This window comes from Rhinolophus hipposideros, assembly GCF_964194185.1.
Source record: "Rhinolophus hipposideros genome assembly, chromosome: 14".
NCBI classification, from domain to species: domain Eukaryota; kingdom Metazoa; phylum Chordata; class Mammalia; order Chiroptera; family Rhinolophidae; genus Rhinolophus; species Rhinolophus hipposideros.
The window spans coordinates 60314224-60333533 of record NC_138060.1 but is presented as its reverse complement, the minus strand read 5'-3'; the positions used below and the strand labels follow the sequence as shown (position 1 = coordinate 60333533).

Here is a 19310-nt window from a genome sequence, read left to right as displayed (position 1 = left end):
AGTCACATGGCTTTATTTTTCTTAATAAACTGATATGTTTGCTGAATTTGCCAGAACAGTGCTACAGTATGGGATTAGGCTGCTAATTTAGATTCGTTTCCTTCAAGAAATGAATTTTTGTCCCTGGTATTTTATGACTGGGTAGTTTTATTTGTTTTTTCAGAAGGTACTCATGCCATACTATTAAAGACAACATTTTAGGTTTAAAAATGTTTTTCTTCTTGGCAGAAATTTATTCCCTAGTGGTTGTGCTGTTTTTTATATATCATGGCTCATGCTATATTTCAGTATCTAAGTATGAGTAAAGAATATTATAAAGAAGAGGTTAATGAAAGTGGTGGTCCTCATTTAATATTTTGCCCACTTGGGGCACCTTAGGAATAAGGATATGCTTCCATACCCACAGGAGAGCTGTTTGGGCATTCATTTCACTATTGTCTTGTCAGGTGGCAGTTTTCTCCATTGTGGGTTTTTCATGTCAGACCAGTGTTCTTTGACCTGTACCTACATCCACTTCTAGCCTTCCCATATTGCTGGAAGTAAATCCCAAATGTATCATTTCAATATGCCAATAATAAATATTTTAATATGTATTTCTATAAGCTAAGGGAAAAAATTAACAAAATTCCTTAATATCAAATATCTAGTCAGTATTGTTGTGTAAGCGATATATTTGATTAATTCTTATTTGTTAGAATTCAACCACATCTTGTGATTAGTTGATACATTTCTGAGGTATTTTTCAATTTATAAGTTCTCTCTTTGTCCTCCCACACCTACCCCAGTGTTTTATTTAAGAAACCAGGTTGTCTTGCAATTTACCACAGTGTGAATTTTTTTATGGCATCACTGGTATATTTGAACATGTTTCTCTGTTTTCTGTATTTCGTTTAACTTGGTCATTGGATCTGTAATCAGAATTTATTTCAGTTTATGGAAGGAACGAGACTATTGTATCAGTGTGTGTTCATCTTGAGACATAGAATGTCTGGTGTGTGCGGTTTTTAAGTTAGTCTATTTGAGTAACTATTTTATGCGTAAATATATTTTTTATAGAAGGAGATATGTCTTTAGATATGTTCAAACTCTTAAGAGGATATGCACAGTCTTTATACAGTTTGAGTTAATTAGAACCAAATCAAGTCAGCTTGCTAATCAACCTCTTCTAAACCATAATTGACTACTTTGAATGAACTAAGAATTTTTTTAGAATAACAAATAAATGCTTTCTATGAAACATTTCTAATCTTGAGGCTTCGTGTAGTCCTTGGGACTATTAAAACAAACCTTTCAGTATTATGGGAACTAGTAATTTAGTTTGCCCTTTGAAACTCTTAGATGGAAACGCAAACTTATGATGATAAGCTATGTAAGTAAAGAGTTGAGATAAATTTTGTAACAACACATTATAAGACGTGGTACCCTGTTTGCTAACCTTTTCTTCACGTGTCAAATACGATGTGGCCAGCTCAGGTCCTGTCTTTTCAGGGGGTCTTGTTAGTTGACTTTCTTTCTTAACTATAGTTTATGCCCTCACTTATACCTGTAGAACGTTTTCTACTCAAGGTTTTTAAAGAACAGGGTCACCAGTGCTTTCTTCCCATTGTAATCTTTAGCTGGAGTAGGTAATTGGCAAAGGAACTTTTTTCCTCCAGCTCATTTTTAAGTGTCCCTAGAAAACTTACTGGATGTTACTGATAGATAGGTAGAGCTGTGCTTATTCCAAATGCTTTTGAACTGTTTTGTGAGTTGTGGCTACAGGAATCCAATGCTTGTTAACCATACTTGTATTTCATTTAGATTTTATTGTTGGCCAGTATAGTAGCACTGACAAAGTTTAGATTTTATGCTTATTTCAGAATCGTGGCGGCGTAGGGGGAATGATTTATTTATATTAGTGAGTTGGACCTCACCAACAAGATAACCTTTGAGCTAAGAGATGTGAAGATAGGGGGGAGTGAGCTACATGGATATCTAGGAAGTGAGGAACATATATGTAAAGGGCATGAACTGGCCACTGCCTGGCAGGTGTAAAGATCGCCACTAAAGTCCATGTGGCTTGAATATATTATGAGTGAGGGGAGAGAAGTAGGAATCAGAGCGGCACTCATAGGACGGAATCACCAGGCCTTGGCAAGCCGCTATAAGGATTTTGACTTTCACCCTGAATTGGGTGCAAGTCATTGGAAGGTTGTGAGCAGTGGGGTGATGTGGACTGACTTCGTTTTCAGAAGGATCACTTTGGTTGCTATATGAAAAATGAACTCTTGGGGACTTTGGACAGGAGTGGAAGGGTGAGAAGTAGATAGATTCTGGGCATATTTTGAAGGTTGAGCTGGTATGGATTATTGGTGGTTTGTTATAGAATGTGATTTGAGAGTGAAGTCAAGGATATCTCCATGGATTTTGGCCAAAACAATTGAACAGATGAAGTTGGCATTTACTGAGAATGGGGGGGATTGGCTAGAGCCCATTGCTGGGGTCTGGAGGGCATTGTATGTTAACTTTTGAGTGTGTTAGTTTTGAAAGCGTTATTCGACATGTAAGAGGAGATGTGTGATTGGCAGTTGGATTCATGAGTCCAGAAATGAGAGAACAGATAGAAGGTTTTAAGTTGTCAGTATATACAGAGGTGCTAAAAAAAATGTATACACATTTTAAGAAAGGAAAACTGTATTAAAATTGTAACACGTAATATATACAGTGGTACCTCGGTTTTCAAACGTCTCCATTGACGAACATTTCGGTTTACAAACACCTTAAACCCAGAAGTAAATGCTTCGGTTTTTGAACATACCTCGGAAGTGGAAGATGTCACACGGCTTCCGCTGAGAGCAAGATCCTGAGGCCTAGCTGTCAGCTGTTTTCGAATGTTTCAGAACTCGACCGGTCTTCCGGAACGGATGATGTTCAAAAACTGAGGTACCACTGTACTGATAACAAAAGATGAATACAAGTCACGTTTGACTTCTGCAATTACAAGAGGTGCTCAAAGTGGTTACCATCACCATCCAGACACTTCTGATTATGGCGAACTATGGCTTGAGCAAAGTTGACCAAAGTGTCTACATGTATACATTTTTTGGCACCCCTGTATTTGCAGCCATGGGACTGCATGAGATCATCAAGACAATGAATAGATAAGATGATTGTTCCAAAAATCGAAACCTGGGACCTCCTGGTGTTGATGAGGTTTGGGAGAAGAGGAGGCAGTGAAGACTGAAGAGCGGCTAATGACCAGAAGGAGTACCAATCGATAGTACTGTCTTGGAGGCCAAGTAAGGGAAATGCTTTGAAGAGAGAGTGAGTGAGCGACTCGGGGAAATTCTGTGGACTGAGGTTTGACCTTTGGGGTTGCAATGTGCGGAGTGCTGCGGACCTCTACAGAAGCTTTCTTGTCAGAGTGCCTGAGACAAAAGTGTGTGGTAAATTGTTATTACTGGATCTAGGTGGTTCTAAAATATGTTTCTACCTTTTGAGAAAAGACTTTAGTAAACGAATTTTGTTCTAATTCATGTTTCCTATTTTCATGTCCTTTATAGCTATGACACTTGGATCCATATTAATGATGTTGATGCGGAAATTGAAGACCCACCAATTCCAGAAAAGCCATGGAAGGTGAGAGTCTTTTTTAAAAAGATTTATTCTTATGCAACAGCGCTTTTCAGCTATTCTGCACAGGGTTTTTTTAAGAAGATGCAAAATGATGATCTTCCTTTCTTGTCAGCCTATCAGACGTCCAAGGGCCGTGAAGCCCTCATTATCTAGGTCTTAGGTGAAAAGTCTGCAGGGATGTTTGAGGAGACCCCAAAGCCAAGTTAGATTGTGGTTTGAGATGGAGACGTAGATGAGTGTAAACACCACTGCTGGTGTCATTTAGGAAGCTAGAAGCAGTGCCTACGTGGCTTTTATTACAGTACAGACTTGTTTTACGAATCATTGCTATTACAGTGGTAAGAGGCCATAGAATCAACTTCTATTTTTCAAATTATAATGTGGAAATAATTTTGAAAGTTATAAGAATAATACAGAACAAAGTACTACTTTATACTTTTCTTCCAGATTGCCCTGTTGTTAATTGTTTCAGGAAATTAATTCTTAAAACAATACTATTACCTCGTACTGGGTCCATATTCCATTTTCACCACTTGTCTCAATGATATAGTAAGTTTTATACTCTTTTTTTCCCCAGCTCCAGGATCCAGTTTGGGGTCGCACACTGCATTTAGTTGTCAGATCTCTTCAGTCTACTTTAATCTGGATCTTTCAACCTTTATTTTTCTTCTGTGACACTGGCATTTTTGAAATGTATAGGCCAGTTTTGTTTTGTTTCTAGAATGTCTCTGAGTTTGAGTTTATGTGATATCTCCTCATTATTATATTCAGGCTGTGCAGTGTTTGCTGCAGTACTGTATAACAACATTGGGTCCTTCTCTGTGCATCATCTCAGAAGGCACGTGTCCTGTTCTCCATTATGGCTGATAGTTTGATTGTGAAGATGCTATCTGCCTGGTTTTCTTACTGTAACATTACTGTTTTTCTCATTGAAGTTAAACATATTTTGTAGGAAAATACTTTGAAACTATATAAATATTCTTTTTTTCATTAAATTTATATCCCAACGTTTGGCTCATCCATTGGTAATTCCTGCCTGACTGAATTAGTTATTACTGGTACTTTTCCAATTCTGTCTGTCCATCCCATCTGTACCTGTAATTGGCCTTTTGCAATGGGGGGTGAGCTTTTTCTTTTCCTTTCATGTGTGTCTGTAGTATCAGTTTGCACTTGTGGAACCATCACGTCCCTACCATTCTTCATTTTGATGAATTCTCTGGACTTTGGCCATTGGGAACTCTAAGCTGCCTCCTGTGACCTTTTGGCATTGTTTGATCCGTTTTTGTATACTTCCTACTTTCTGAGACAAAAAAATACTTCAAATTCTTTTTTTCATAATTTCTCTGTCCCATCCCCATAATCAGCATTTCAACAGGGAGCTCTGGTCCTTTCCATGAACAGTGGTAACCATACATGATTTTATTGACTGTTTTGTAGTACAGTGAACTCTTCAATTGAATCAAAATAATAGACTTTAGATCTGGTTCAACCTATTTCTGTTAGTGTGACCTTGAGAAAGACTTAGGTTTGAGCTTTAGATTCTGTGTGAGGAAAATGGAATTAACAAAAATTAGCCCTTTTAAAAAAAGGTTTTGTTTGGAATAATTTCAAACTCAGAGAAAAGTTGCAGGAATAGGAATAAGAATAGTACATGGCATACCTGTATATCCTTTATCCAGATTTGCCTGTTGTTAACATTGTATTCCCTTTTTGATTTATCATTTATACTCTGTGTGTTTATATATGTATATATTTTGTTCTGAACCATTTAAGATAATAATGCGTACATATATCATGGGCGTTTACTCCTAAACATAAGTGTGTGTTTCCTTGGAGTAAGGAATTCTCATATATAAGTACAGTACAGTTATCAAAATTATTAAATTTAACATTGACAGAATACTGTCTGTATTCCAGTTTTGCCACTTGACCCAGTAATATTTTTTATAGCGTATTTTTCTCTTCAGTACAGAATCCTGTCTGATAGCAGCTGTTGAATTCATATGTCATGTTTCTCTTAATTTCCTTCAACTTCAGGCATTACCTTTTTTACCTTTTGTGATGTTTTTGAATTTTAAAAGAATGTTTCTCATTTGGGATTTCTCACACTGACCCTCTAAGAGGGCACAGCATTTATTTGTAATCCAGAGGCTAATTTACATGGAGAAGCCAAGGTAATGGTTAAAACAAAGTTCTCAAGTCAACATATTATGAATTTTTAAAACTTGACCTTTCTTTGCTAGAAATAAATTTAACATTTCCCTAATGAATAATTTAGAATCTGGGTTTAAACAGATTTCTGTTAATAGCAGGAACAGGTATTGTGGTTTTAACTCTAAAATGACATAATACTTTTAATGACAGGAATGTTATAAAAATCAAGACAAAATAAATATTTTTAAATGTATAAGCTATAAAGTGTGTTTCTGTAGATGTATGTGGCAGAACAATATTCCTACTGAAGGAGAAACTGCTCTTGTTACATAACCTCTTGTTATTTTATTTACATGCAGAATGGAATCCTGGATCAAAAAGAATATAAACACTCAACTTTTCTAAACACTGCCATATTGTTTCCAAATAGTTGTAAAAATTTCTTTAGCCAGGAATGAGTAAGTTTTCTGGATACTCCCTATTCTGGCCAATCCTTGGTATTTTCTGACTTTGTATAATAATATTTGCCTGTCTAGTGTATGTAAAGTATTTCATTGTGGCTTTAACTTGTATTTGTTTTATTGCTAAGTAATTTTATCATCTTTTCATGACTTCTGTGGCCATTGGTGTTTCCTCTTCTATGAAGTACTTGTCCCATCTTTTGTTCTTTTTTCCATTGCATTGTCTTTTTCTTTTTTTATTCATAGGTACTCTTTAGATGTTCTGTATACTAACCATCATCAATTATATATGTTAAAAATATGGTTTCCTAGTAGGTTGCCTTTTGTTTTTCAGTCCTGACATCCTGATATTCTCCTACGTTGTTTCATAAAGTTCTTTAGTTTTGCTTTTCATATGTGCATTGTTAATGCACCTGGAATTAATTCTTTAAATGTTATGGAAGAAAGATTTTTCCCCCTGTGGTGTTAGATCAACTGCCTTGAAGAAGGAAAAATGTTGAAGTGGGATTCTTCTCTCCACTGATCAGTGTCATTTCTGTCAAAAACAATTTTTTTTATACATGTACAGATTTGTTTTCTATATGTAGAGATTGTTAGGTTTTACCAAGTTGTCTGTACTTGAATAGTCGCACTTTTTTCTTCAGTGTTCTCTTGGGTCTTGGATCTTTGCTTTTTTGTATAAATTTTAGGATCAATTTGTTGAGGTCTATGAGAAACAATTACACTTGTTGGGATTTAGTTTGGAATTAAATTGAATCTGTAGAACAATTTAGAGAAAACTGGCATTTTTACAGTATTAACTCTCAATCTGTGGATGCGATTTGTCTCCCAACTTACTTATTTTATATCTTTCAGTAAAGTTACATAATTTTTTTCATACTTCATTGATCATCTTAAGAATGACCGTATAGTAATTAAGATATGTTTTTGGAGAAATTTTTCTCTCTTAAATTTCACATGTGGAGTGTCAGTTGGATAAAACTAATTTTACTTTTTTGTAAGAGTGGCATATTATAGCCCATTATGTCAAATCATAGCCACCTGTTTTTGTATATAAAATTTTATTGGGTTACTGTCACCCCATTTCATTATGTATTGTCTATGGCTGCTTTCGCACTATAGCAGCAGAGTTGAGCAGTTGGGACACAGACCATATGGTGTGCACGCCTAAAATATTTATGTGACCCCTAAGAAAAAGTTTATTAATCCCTGCTGTACATATTGCCCCATTACCTTCAGTGATTTAAAAAACAAATGAACAAAATTTAAAAATCTGCCTTTAAAGAAGTAATCTGAGGACTTACATCCAAACCGATCTCTTACAGGTTTAATAAGAGATTCTTCAGTTTGTCATTGAAAACTTGACAAAATGTGAAATGTGTTCTGTAATGGCAGAACTACTTAGCTCCCACGATGGCCTAACAGTTTCAAACAGATACATCTTTGTGTATAGTCAGGTGGGGTGTGTTCCACATCTGTCTAGTCAAACAGAGTAAGTTGTTCCTTGGGGGAAAAAGTGTTAATTAAAGGAGTGAAGTATTATATATGACTTATGAGCCATACGACATTGTAAATTACTACCAAAGGATTTTTAGAAACATATATTCCTGAAGATCATGGTGTCAGAAATTTAGGACTGGAATTGATAGCAGAATTTACCATGGTAACCTTTTTATTGGTAAGGAAACTGGACTCTAGAAGTTAGTAGGTAAATTTGCCCAGTGCCACATAACCTATTATGTTATTCTGACCCCATGGTGGTTTAAGAACTTAGGCAGAATTCAGTGCAAACCAAGTGTTGCCTCTAGTTAGGTATGTAACCGGGCAACTTACTGACACTCTGTTCATTTGTTGATTTGGGCAAGTAGAGAGATGAACACTTGCATTGCTTTGTCATGTTTAGGAGAATTAAATGAGATCAGACACATAAGTAGTCAGCAGAGAGCCTGGCACACAAACTCTTGTTAGCTGTCCTAACATACTTTCTCAAAAGATTTCCGGTAAGTTTTCCTGGATAGTAAAGAATGTACAACGTGAATATTCAGCTCTACTTTTACAATATGTACTCACATTTTTTATTTTTTTATTTTATTGGGGAATATCGGTAAACAGTGTGTTTCTCCAGGGCCCATCAGCTCCAAGTCCAGTTGCCTTTTTCAGTCTTTAGTTGCAGGGGGCACAGCCCACCAACCCATGTGGGAATTGAACCGTCAACCTTGTTGTTGAGAGCTCGCACTCTAACCAACTGAGCCATCCTGCCGCCCCTGCACACACTTTTAACTCTCTGGTAAACACGAGTCTGTTTTCAAATACCATGACATATTTTATGCAGTGTTACTGATACCTTGGTCTTTAACACAGTCATAATACCTTTCAATAGATTTTCTTTGTCAATCTACTGCCAAAGAATAGATTTTAAATTAGCTTAAGGTTTCTTATGTGCTCTGTTTATACCCTTCCCATAATTTGTACATACAGGAGTCTTTTTCAGTTTACATTATTTAATGTCTTATTTTCTCATTGGTAGGATATTATTTTTGTGTTTGTGTGTGTTACTGCGTAACTATAGTTGTAGGGAAAGCGGAGGCATGTAATCAATGGATTTCATTCTTAAATCAGTATATGATAGAGGCATTATCCTGAACAACCAAGTTCGTAATCCCCTCCCCTTTTTTAATTTAGAAAAAGGGCAATGGGGAGCTTAGATTGAAAAAATGTTTTCTTTAGAAAATCCGTGCTATCTTCTAGTGATTGCCGTGTTGTATTTTCTTTTTACTTCTAGGAAGCCTTCATAGGTGTAGTTGCTGCTCTCTTTGCTCTCATGCTAATATTTTAATGGTTCTTAACCAGGCATGTTAATTGCGATACACACATACACACCAATACACCCATAACGTGAGATGTGCCAGCAGTCCCACACAGGCAGGAATTGTCTAGCCCCAGCTCCAGTTGTTCCCCTTGAGAAAAAGTATTGGATAAAAAGGAATATTACACAGGCTAGTCCTGCGGTTTAAATATTTACCTATGTCTTTATCTATACAACATCCAGAGGACATTTTTTTTTAATTAAGTCTTACTCAGAAATATTAATAGAAAAACAAGAGAGGTGGCCGTGTAAAGGACTGGGAAGAACCGTGAATGTGACTGTCACCTCTCTGTCCCAGCCCCAGCCATGGCTGTCCCTGAAAGGTCTCCGTAGAGCAGCATGTGTGCTTGACGGGGCTTAGTGATCGGTCTCTGTAAATGCCCTCTTGTCAACACTTTGAGTATCGTTGAGTGCGTAAACCTAGAGACAGCCTTTGTGCCTAAAGCAATGACTATGTTTGGCCCTTTGCTCTTGAATGGTTTTATCAGTGATTTTTATGAAGGTAAAGATGCCATGATTAGTGAAAGAGGTCAGACAAGGATCGATACTGCATGGCATCACTTATACATGAAACCTGAGAAAAATGAAGAAAAACTGCTGGAAACAATAGAAAAGTGGTTGGCAAGGAGCTGGGGGAAAATAGAGAGAGGTTGGTGAAAGGTACCAGCTATAAAATGAATAAGGTCTGAGACTCCAATGTGAATCATTAGTGACTGTAGTTGATAACACTGTACTTACTGTATAATTGAAATTTGCTAAGGGTAGAACTTAAATGTTCTCTTACACATAAGAAAATAAATATGTGAGGTGAAGGATGTGTTAATTAACTAGATGGGGGAATCCTTTCCCAATGTATACTGATATCAAATTACCAGTGGACACCTTTCATATCTTAATGTTTATTTGTCAGTTATACTTCAGTAAAGCTGTAATTAAAAAAAGAAGGTGGCATAATTGTCAAATGAAGGGTCTTAGTTATCAAAACCTCAGTCTACACAAAACCAGTGATCCTTTCTTAATCTGTTTATTCAGTAAAAGACATGGAATAAAAATTACTCATGTCATTGTTCGTAATTTGTTTTATGCAGTTGAGGATTTGAGAATAGTAAACCAGCTTCTTTCATTTTAAATACTTCTGAAGCTTCTTTCCTCTTCAATCCTTTTTAATACTTTCAAGTGATTTTATTATTTATGTAGATATTCTTGCTTTGATGTGGTTTTAGGTTCACGCAAAATGGATTTTGGACACTGATGTTTTCAATGAGTGGATGAATGAAGAGGATTATGAGGTGGATGAGAACAGGAAGCCTGTGAGTGTTCGTCAGCGAATTCCAACAAAGAATGAAGAGGTATTTGGTTTGGCACCATTTCTCTCCACTAGGCGTTTCTTCTTTCTTGGCCTGAAAGGTCTTAGATATTCATTGATAAACTGTTCATACACACCATGGTGCATGAGCCATCAGGTTAAGTGTACGTGAAAGTTACTACATGGCTGTAACGGCCATCTCAGGACCTGCCATCCCCAGAGAGAGGGCATGAAAAATCTCAGGGTCACTGAGATTTAAAGTGGCCCATACTGTATGACAGTCTATTTTGTTCACAAAATCAGGAATAGTGATTTCCTTCTCTAGATCATGAGTTTTAATTTTGTATGCCAAATATTTTCATGGGATAATTTAACTCAGTTGGTTTTACAAGGGAAAACTCCTTTAGTTTTAATATTTTTAACAGCTTTGTTAATAAACGTAGAATAGTTAGTACAAAGTATAGGCTTAAGGATCTCAAAGGACTATATATAGTTCAGTCCTTTTTTGAAATGGGAAGACTTTGCTATTTAAAACTAATCCTTTAAGAAGCCCAACCACTTAAATATTTAGCTGTGATTCTTTACAAGTTACAACTTGTGAGGTATGTGTGTCCCTAGAGGAAGACCTGAAACTGAAAAGAAGGCTTAGATGTGTTTGTGTTGGGCTTGTGACAACTTTAAATAGAGACCTATGATTCTGAAGTCTTTTTCAATGGGGAAATTTGAATGTTGGGGTTTTATTTTCCATTTTAGTTTTTTTTTTTTTTTTTAAATCTTGGAGACAGATATACTTTAACCATTAACTTAGAAAGTAATTCTTTTCATAATCTATTTTCAGCCCTGTGACTTTCTTCCTAAAACTTCTTTGTCACACTATATGTATTCTTTATGTTAAGAGAAACATTTTGAGACTGGGTCTTTTTCGTATCCTTTCATTTTCAGTTTGTCCCTATTAGCTTTGGAATTTCACTTAAAAATTTTTTGTTTTAGCCTATCTCATATGCTTATATATTTGTTTTCCCTTAATGTATTTCAGATTGAGTCTATTGTGTCATTAGGAATATTCCATTTTCTGTATCACATTATTAGACTGTCCTGTTCCTGTTCATCCCTGTTCAGATTTAGATGGTTTGTTTATTTGTTCACTTATATTTAGGGAGATTATATAAAAATTGATTTAACATCCCTTAAAAATTTTAACTTCAGGTTTACTCAAAGGTATGTGTAATTTAGATTTTCTTTAAAATTTCTCTTAGAGCTTGTAAGATGCAATATGTTCCCCCATTTGATGCTATAGAGATGCTGAAATGAAACAAGTAGTTGTAAGAGGTATGAGCATGCCAGAGAAAATGAATGTTCAATCAGTATTTTAATCTGATTATTTTTTTTTTGCACCTCTGACGCAATACTTTGGATCAGTTTAGGTTTTTCCTAGGTTTGTTTGGTTAAATTGGCATTTACTACCTACAGGTTGACTTTTTGTACGTTGATATGTATCCTGCAACTCAGCTGAACACATTGGTTAGCTCTGGTAATTGTTTTGTGGATTCCTTAGGGCTATTTAATGTCATCTGCTAGTAGGGATAGTTTTACTTCTACAGATTGACTTTTATTTCGTAAATTGCAACCTTAACATTTTTGTGTCATAAAGTTATCTCATTACTTTTACTGATGAATCAGGAGTAGTGTCTGGTACATTTTCACAAACTCATTCAGCCTTTCTTTCTATTTGTTTAATTTAGTAGCATGTGTTTCATATTTTTCCAGTAGTTACTGAAAATGCTTTTGCCACCTGAAGCACAGAATGTGAACAGGAGCAGTTTTTAGTTGTGTGGGGTTTGGGCATGTCTGTATTGTAGCATAGTTTGAGTACCTGTGGGATGGCATTGCCATTTCCATTGGTGATGCATCACCTAAAAGGTCAGGGGAAGTGTTTTGACTGCTGGTGGCCCAGGATGCTTAATGATGTGCCTTTCGTTTGCTCTGAGCTTGTTGGTTTGTTACTGTCGTTGTGAAAATTCACCTTTGGACGAGTATTTGTAGAAACTGAGGAGTCGGCAAAGCTGGCTGATATTTATTTCCGTTTACTTCTTCCTAGCCAGTCAGAAGTCCAGAGAGAAGAGATAGAAAAGCATCATCTAATGCTCGAAAGAGGAAACATTCACCTTCCCCTCCTCCTCCCGCAGCCACAGAGTCACGGAAGAAGAGTGGGAAGAAAGGGTAAGAACTGCAGCGTGGATTCAGAGGGCATTAAAACAAACTCCAAAGGAGTTCCTAGAGTTTTCCTTTTACAATGGAAGTTTTGCTGAAAGGAAGTCTTACTTTGACTCGATTGCAAGTCTGCTCTGATAGTTTATTTTTGCTATGGGTGGTTGTCTGACTGGCATCTCATGTCCTTATTTCTTGAATTTCTAATCTGAATCATGACGTTCAGAGATTTCAGTTACCTGAGATCCTCGTGCAGAAGCTTGACATCAGGTGTGCCACTCTTCCCACTTAAGGGCGCATATGGGCTACCCGGGCACTAGTGGTCACTGAACCAAGATGTAAAGGCCACACGGTTAACAGTGATGACATTTAGCTTCTACTCTCGAGTGTACAACCCACCACTGAGTTTCCCAGAATAAATGCATGCGTGTCCTTTAATTGACTATATCTGTTGTCTAAAGGGCAGGCCTTTGCTCATTTTAGGTTTCCCCTTAGAATTCTGTATTTAACCAAAGCATACTGAAACCTGTTTTCCTAATGTCTTATTCATCTTTCCTGCATCTTTTCTTCCCTTTTTAAATATTTTGTTTCCCCATCACTTTTAGATTGATAGGCCTTTTAAAAGTTGTCATGTAATTTTTATTTTACATTTAATCTGTATACCTCATTCTGCCTCTACCTCTACCAACATGTTGCCCATCTCAGAAGAGAGCTTTGAGTATTCTCTCGGCAGTGTGAGGACTCAGGCTGTGGCATCCTGGGTTTCACCCTTCCCACTCTCACTTGTGCATGTACTTTAATTTACTACCCATTCCTTCCCAATAGAAGTGATTTTTTTTATGTCTTTATGCCTTTGCTCATCCTCCTGAAACAGTGCCTACTGCTTGGTAAATTGTTACTGTTTCCACCGTTCAGCTTAACTGTCATCTTCAAGCTGGACTAACTGTTCTCTGAGCTTTATGTTTTGCTTGGTACTGTTATCCCTTTCTCGGTATTGGAATGCGTCACATTGAATGGGTTAGGTTATGATTCCTGTCATGTATCCCTTGTAATTCCTCAAGGTAAGGAATCATTCCGTTTTTGTTCCCACCCTAACATGCTTTCTGGCATGTATTAGCTTTAAAAATAAATATTGATTTGACTGAATTGGTGGTGAAAGAGCAATGGCAATTTTTGCAGAAAGAATTATTGTCATTCTAAGTGATTCTACTTTGCAGTTCCTGGTATTTGGATGATACAAAGAACCAGGAAAATACAGTTGTGTATCTTTGAGAAAATGCCTTATGTAAGTGATTGCTTATGATTTGGGATAAAATAGTGCCATATTTCCTTAGTTTTTATAACACTAATTAAGGCCCCTTTTTAGGATATGGTCTGCAGTTTGTATAGCAGGGTTTCTATTTCTATTTCCTAAGCCCAATATCTCTTTTTTTTGGCTGTAATTTGGAGACTATATCTAATTTGTTGATTTCTTTTGTCTTTTAAAGTGATTCTGAGCATAGATCCTAACAACAGTGAAAGTAAAGCCTCTGAAATTGCTTGCTAGAGTAGCTATAATCAGTCTTATTTATTTTTCGTATACCTTGTGTGTTTTAGCCAGGCTAGTCTTTATGGGAAGCGCAGAAGTCAGAAAGAGGAAGATGAGCAAGAAGATCTTACCAAGGACATGGAAGACCCAACGCCTGTCCCCAACATCGAGGAAGTGGTTCTTCCAAAAAATGGTCTGTATTCTGCCTAGACTATGAGTGTTAGACGTGATTGAGTCATTCCCAGCAGTGCCACGGGATGGTTGATTTCTTGCTCTGCATCCCCATTTCTCAACTTTCAAATATGAATAGATTCGCTCTTTTAATGTTAATGTTTATGAAATTTCCTCTTTCCCAGTCTTTTGGTGTAGTTTTCCCATTTGTTTATTGAGAAAATACACTGTGACCAAAAAGTTCTCTAAATTAGTACTTTAATGCTTTAAAATTAATGTTTTTAAAATCCCAACAGAATCAATATATGTGAGAAGAAATCGACTACTTATCTATGTACAATTTAATGTGTTTGAATCAGGTTTTGGAAGGAGGAGGATTGTTATACCTTTTTAAGTGTGATTGTGGATTTGTCGATTTTTCTCTTTATTCCTGTTAAGTATTTTTCATGTATTTTTTTCATGTGCTTTGAAGCTCTGCTATTTAAGGGCATATACATGTAGGATCATCATGTCCTCCTGATGCACTGACCCGTGTGTCGTGTCTGTTTGTGCTTGTGTTGATGTCTCAGTTCTCTGATAATAATTAAGCATCATTTAACCGTATCCTTTTTAAAATTTCTACATTTCAGTTTTTATTAGTCTTCAGTGATATATATTATAGTTTTAATTGAGATGTACTTCACATAGCATAAAATTCACTATTTTAAAGTGTATACTTCAATGTTAGTATATTCATTATGTTGTACATCATCACCACTCTTAATAGCAGAGCATTTACATCCCCTGCAAAGAACCCCCCTACCTATTGGGCTTCGTCTGAATTAACCCTTCCCCCATACCCTGCAAACACGGTTCTCCTTTCCTTCTCTATGGATTTTCTTCTTCTCTATTTGCTTTTTAGCTATTTTTTTCCTAGTGGTTGCTCTAGGTATTATGATATATATCCTTAATTTAGCAAATCTATTTAGAATTACTATTGTCTAGTTGAGGGGAAAATGTGTGAAATTTACATAATATATGCCCTCTCCTGTCTTTTGTGATCTTTTCATGTATTTCACTTCCACATGTGTTGTAATTCTCACATCCTTTTTTGTTGGTTGTTCTTTTTTTAAGGAGTCTATTATATTTTTAAAATTTTAAATAACGAAATACACAATATGTAATATGTTACATGCATTTTAAAAATTCATTGTGTTATATAAAACTAGGCACTAAAAACCACACAAATGTATTTTTAAGGTCATATGGAAGAAAATATTTATAAAAGTAATTAAAAGAATTACTTTAAAGAAAAGAGCTATAAAGGTGGTAGTAGTCCTAACAGATACCTAAACTGTAAAGCTCTAATAATTATGATTTGGACACAGGAATGGATGAATCCATCAGTGGACTAGAGTGGCCAATGTAAATGTAGACCCATATGTTTATAAATTTCATTTATTGTGAATTTGGCAATGCTAGTCAGTTTGGAAAAGACCAAACAAATTATTCCATAAATACTTTTGGTAAAATTTACTGTTCTTTGTATCATATATAAGAATGTAAATTTAGGTGGATTAAAGTACTAAGTATAAAAAAAACTGTAAAAGTAACCATCAAGTACTAATGCACTTTAAACAAGTGTAAACCATGGAAAAAATATTCACTACGCATTTAACAAAGAATTAGAACCCTAAATATGCATAAAGATTCATAAACCTCATAAAAGGCAATGTATTATGTACTGGTAATTTTGTAAAATACAAAGCCAGTAGGTGTCTGAAAAGATGCTCAACTTCACTTAACCAAGGATATGTAAATTATTAAAGTGTTTTCAGTCATCAAATTTTGACAACTTAGGTGATTCCTAAAGTACAAATGTTTTGAGAAAGTAGGTACTTCCAAATGCTGTTATTGCTGGAAGTGTAAATTGATGAAGTCACTTCACACAATCTGGCTATATCTGTTAAATTTTAAATGTGTACATCCAGTAGCAGTTTTAATTTCAGAGTCTTATCTTAAATAATTACATGCATGCGTAATGATAAGTAGAAAACAGTGTTGATTAAAGAAAAGTGAAAAATTAAAAATAAATCATTTCTATCAATATAAGACTACTTACTTTATGATCCACACGTGAACACGCTGGGCCTATTAAAAATGAAAGGGACGTAGCGTAAGTAAAAATTCTTACATGGAAATATTAGTGTCATGTGAGAAAATTAGAGGGCTAAGGACGGTGTGAATAACGTTTATATAAGATTTTTTAAATCCTCAAAGTATGTTTTAAAATCCACATAGATGTATAAATGGTTATCCGTTCTTCAGTTTATCTTTCTACATGAATGGTACAAAAATGGGAATCAAATGCACAAAAAACATAATAGAAATATTTTTAGGAAAGGGGTCAAAAGGTTCTTTTCAGATTTTGCTCCATATTGTTTACTTTTATGATGAAAAAAAATTGGTGCTTTGGTAATTAATTACGAATGTAGTGCCTTACATGAAGTGGTAATGCTTCTCAGTGGGCCTGTGGTTTTTATTTGAAGGTGAGTACTGCATGAGGGTGCAGTTGCAGTGAGATTCATGTAAAATTTAATTGTACCCTATTCGGTTTTCTTATTAAAAACGAGTAGAAATTGTCCCCTAAAACATGATTCTTTTTTTTTCCTTTGTAGTAAATCCAAAGAAAGATAGTGAAAATACACCTGTTAAAGGAGGAACTGTGGCAGATCTAGGTAAAACCCAAAACATCTATACACTTCTGTGTTGCTTTCTGTCTTGGATGTATGTATCTTCAGCTCTCATTGTTTTTCTTTACTGAGAGATGTTGCTTTCAATTGCTGTGCTTTCCAGAGCAGATATTAAGTGTGACTGCCTTCAGTAACCTTGTGGATTAGTGTGCTATTATATTAGGAAATTTAATTTCCAGCAATCCATTCCTTTCAGTCGTACTGATCTGCCCGTTTCACGACGTAATGTTTTCCTGCAAACTAGCAAAGGTGGTAGGTAATATTGTACCTAAATCTGAATTTTAAAGAATTTGTTGCAGTTAAAGCACTTTTTATATATAATCTTTGAAATATTTGCTTCACAACATGTGCACATTGAATTTTCATCTTTAGAACAAAAATCTGTTGATTGTTAGTACTTTGTAAGCCAACTTTCAGTTTTCTAAACAGTATAAAATGAGATTCCCATTATCCTGTTAATATCCTGTTAATAGTATTCTCAAGTTATAGAATACATTTTCACAAGTCAGGCATAATTCTTAGATGTGCTACGAGGGTAGAAAAGTGGAGTGCAGTCACTTGTTCTAGTTTTAAAAAATAGGGGTGGTTTTAAACATCTTTATTCCTGAGGGTTTTATGTGGAGTAATAATCTTGACTACTTTCTTCACTTGTAAAAAAAAAAAACCAAAAAAAAAAAACAAAACAGAAGAATCTAGTGTTTTCAGTATATACTAAATATTTGACTTGATGGAATTTTAGAACTGAAAGGAATTTTTAAGAGATCCTTATGTGGAAAATGAGATTTCAGTTTCTCTATCTCCTATTTAAATGAATTCTGTATTTCACATAAATCATGTGCTTCTTGCTGGGCAGATATGAGTGGGTGTTTGGGAGAGTTGTTTTACTTAATTTCACTAAGTACATCCTGTTTTTCTCTGGCTTAAGTCCTGTCATTGAACATCAGGGGACAATTTTATTTTTGATTATGTCTAAAATAGAAGCAGAAAATTATCTTCATGACAGTTTATATAAAGGTGGTTTAGGTCAACAAAATAGAGTAGTCTCTCATATCCGTGAGGGGTACGTTCCAGGACCACACGTGGATGCCTGAAACCATGGATAGTACCAGGTCCTACATGTTCTGTTTTTTCCTATGCATGCATACCTGTCATAAAGTTTAATTTATAAATTAGTAAGAGATTAACAAAAACAGTAGTAAAATAGGACAGTTAAAACAATATCCTGTAATAAAAGTTATATGCATGTAGTCTCTTTTTCTCTCTCTGATAACCATTTTGATAACCGAGACAGCTACTAAGTGATGAACAGGCAGGTATGTAGAGAATAGATACACTGGACAAATGGATGATTCTCATCCCAGGCAGGAGTGAGCAGCACGGCATTCGATTTTATCATGCTACCCAGAATGGCCCATAGTTTCAAACTTAATTGTTTATTTCTGAAATTTTTCCATTTAGTATTTTAGGACAGTGTTGGATTGGGGGTGGGACTGCTGTAAATGAAAAATGAGATGCCATCAAAACGTTATATCTACCTTAATTGCTTTTAACATTAATAGAATATTGATCTTGAATAACTTAATAGTTTACATTCTCCATAAATTTATATTGCCCATTCTACAGCTGCACTTACTCACTGAATCAAAGGCCAAGAAAGTAAACACTAACTATAAACAGTCTTTTATTTTTTATTCTCAGTAAAGAAGTGACAGGGTAGAAGATTGTTAAGACTTGAAACTCTTCACAGACAATTTATTAAACAGAATGGTATGGTAGTTTATAGTTTTAAGTATATCTATCAGAAGACTCAAATTTCAGCCAATTTTAAGAGAAGAATAGTGGTCCCAACAGGATTAAAATTTTTTAATGCTGTATATGAAAGATCTTTTGTGTTTGTGAACCTTGAAATTCAAGTCAGGAGTGTTGTAGCTGATGATGCTGCTGGTCACAGATGGTGCATTAGGGTCTATGGGATTTGAAAATGTTGTCCTGGCCTTTGATCCAGGGACCACCAGGCTTCCCATGTGTCATTTAATCATCTGGCTTTCTGCATCAGCTCTAACCTGAACCATGCCAAGGGCATCTGATCTGCCCACTGGGAATTGTTTTTCACAGACTTGTGTTTTTCACCGATCCCTCTTCTGCCTTAACGTGCCACCTAGCAAACTGTACCTAGTCCTTTTTTGAGTACTCAGAAAGGGCAAGATCTAGGGGCTGAGGTGAGAGGATATATGGCCACATCTAGAAGGAGGAGGGGAACATTTATGGA

At 35.6% G+C, this 19310-nt stretch overlaps 1 protein-coding gene across 2 annotated transcripts in view; it reads left to right on the top strand.

Annotated features, from left to right (window-relative positions):
* SMARCC1 (SWI/SNF related BAF chromatin remodeling complex subunit C1) overlaps positions 1 to 19310 on the top strand; it is a 140033-nt gene that overhangs the window by 37904 nt on the left and 82819 nt on the right. For both annotated transcript variants that reach the window (XM_081072761.1, XM_081072762.1), the window contains exons 8-12: positions 3543 to 3618; positions 10320 to 10445; positions 12501 to 12622; positions 14207 to 14331; positions 16967 to 17026. In XM_081072761.1, the coding sequence (XP_080928887.1) occupies positions 3543 to 3618; positions 10320 to 10445; positions 12501 to 12622; positions 14207 to 14331; positions 16967 to 17026 (509 nt within the window). The remainder of the gene's footprint in view (positions 1 to 3542; positions 3619 to 10319; positions 10446 to 12500; positions 12623 to 14206; positions 14332 to 16966; positions 17027 to 19310) is intronic.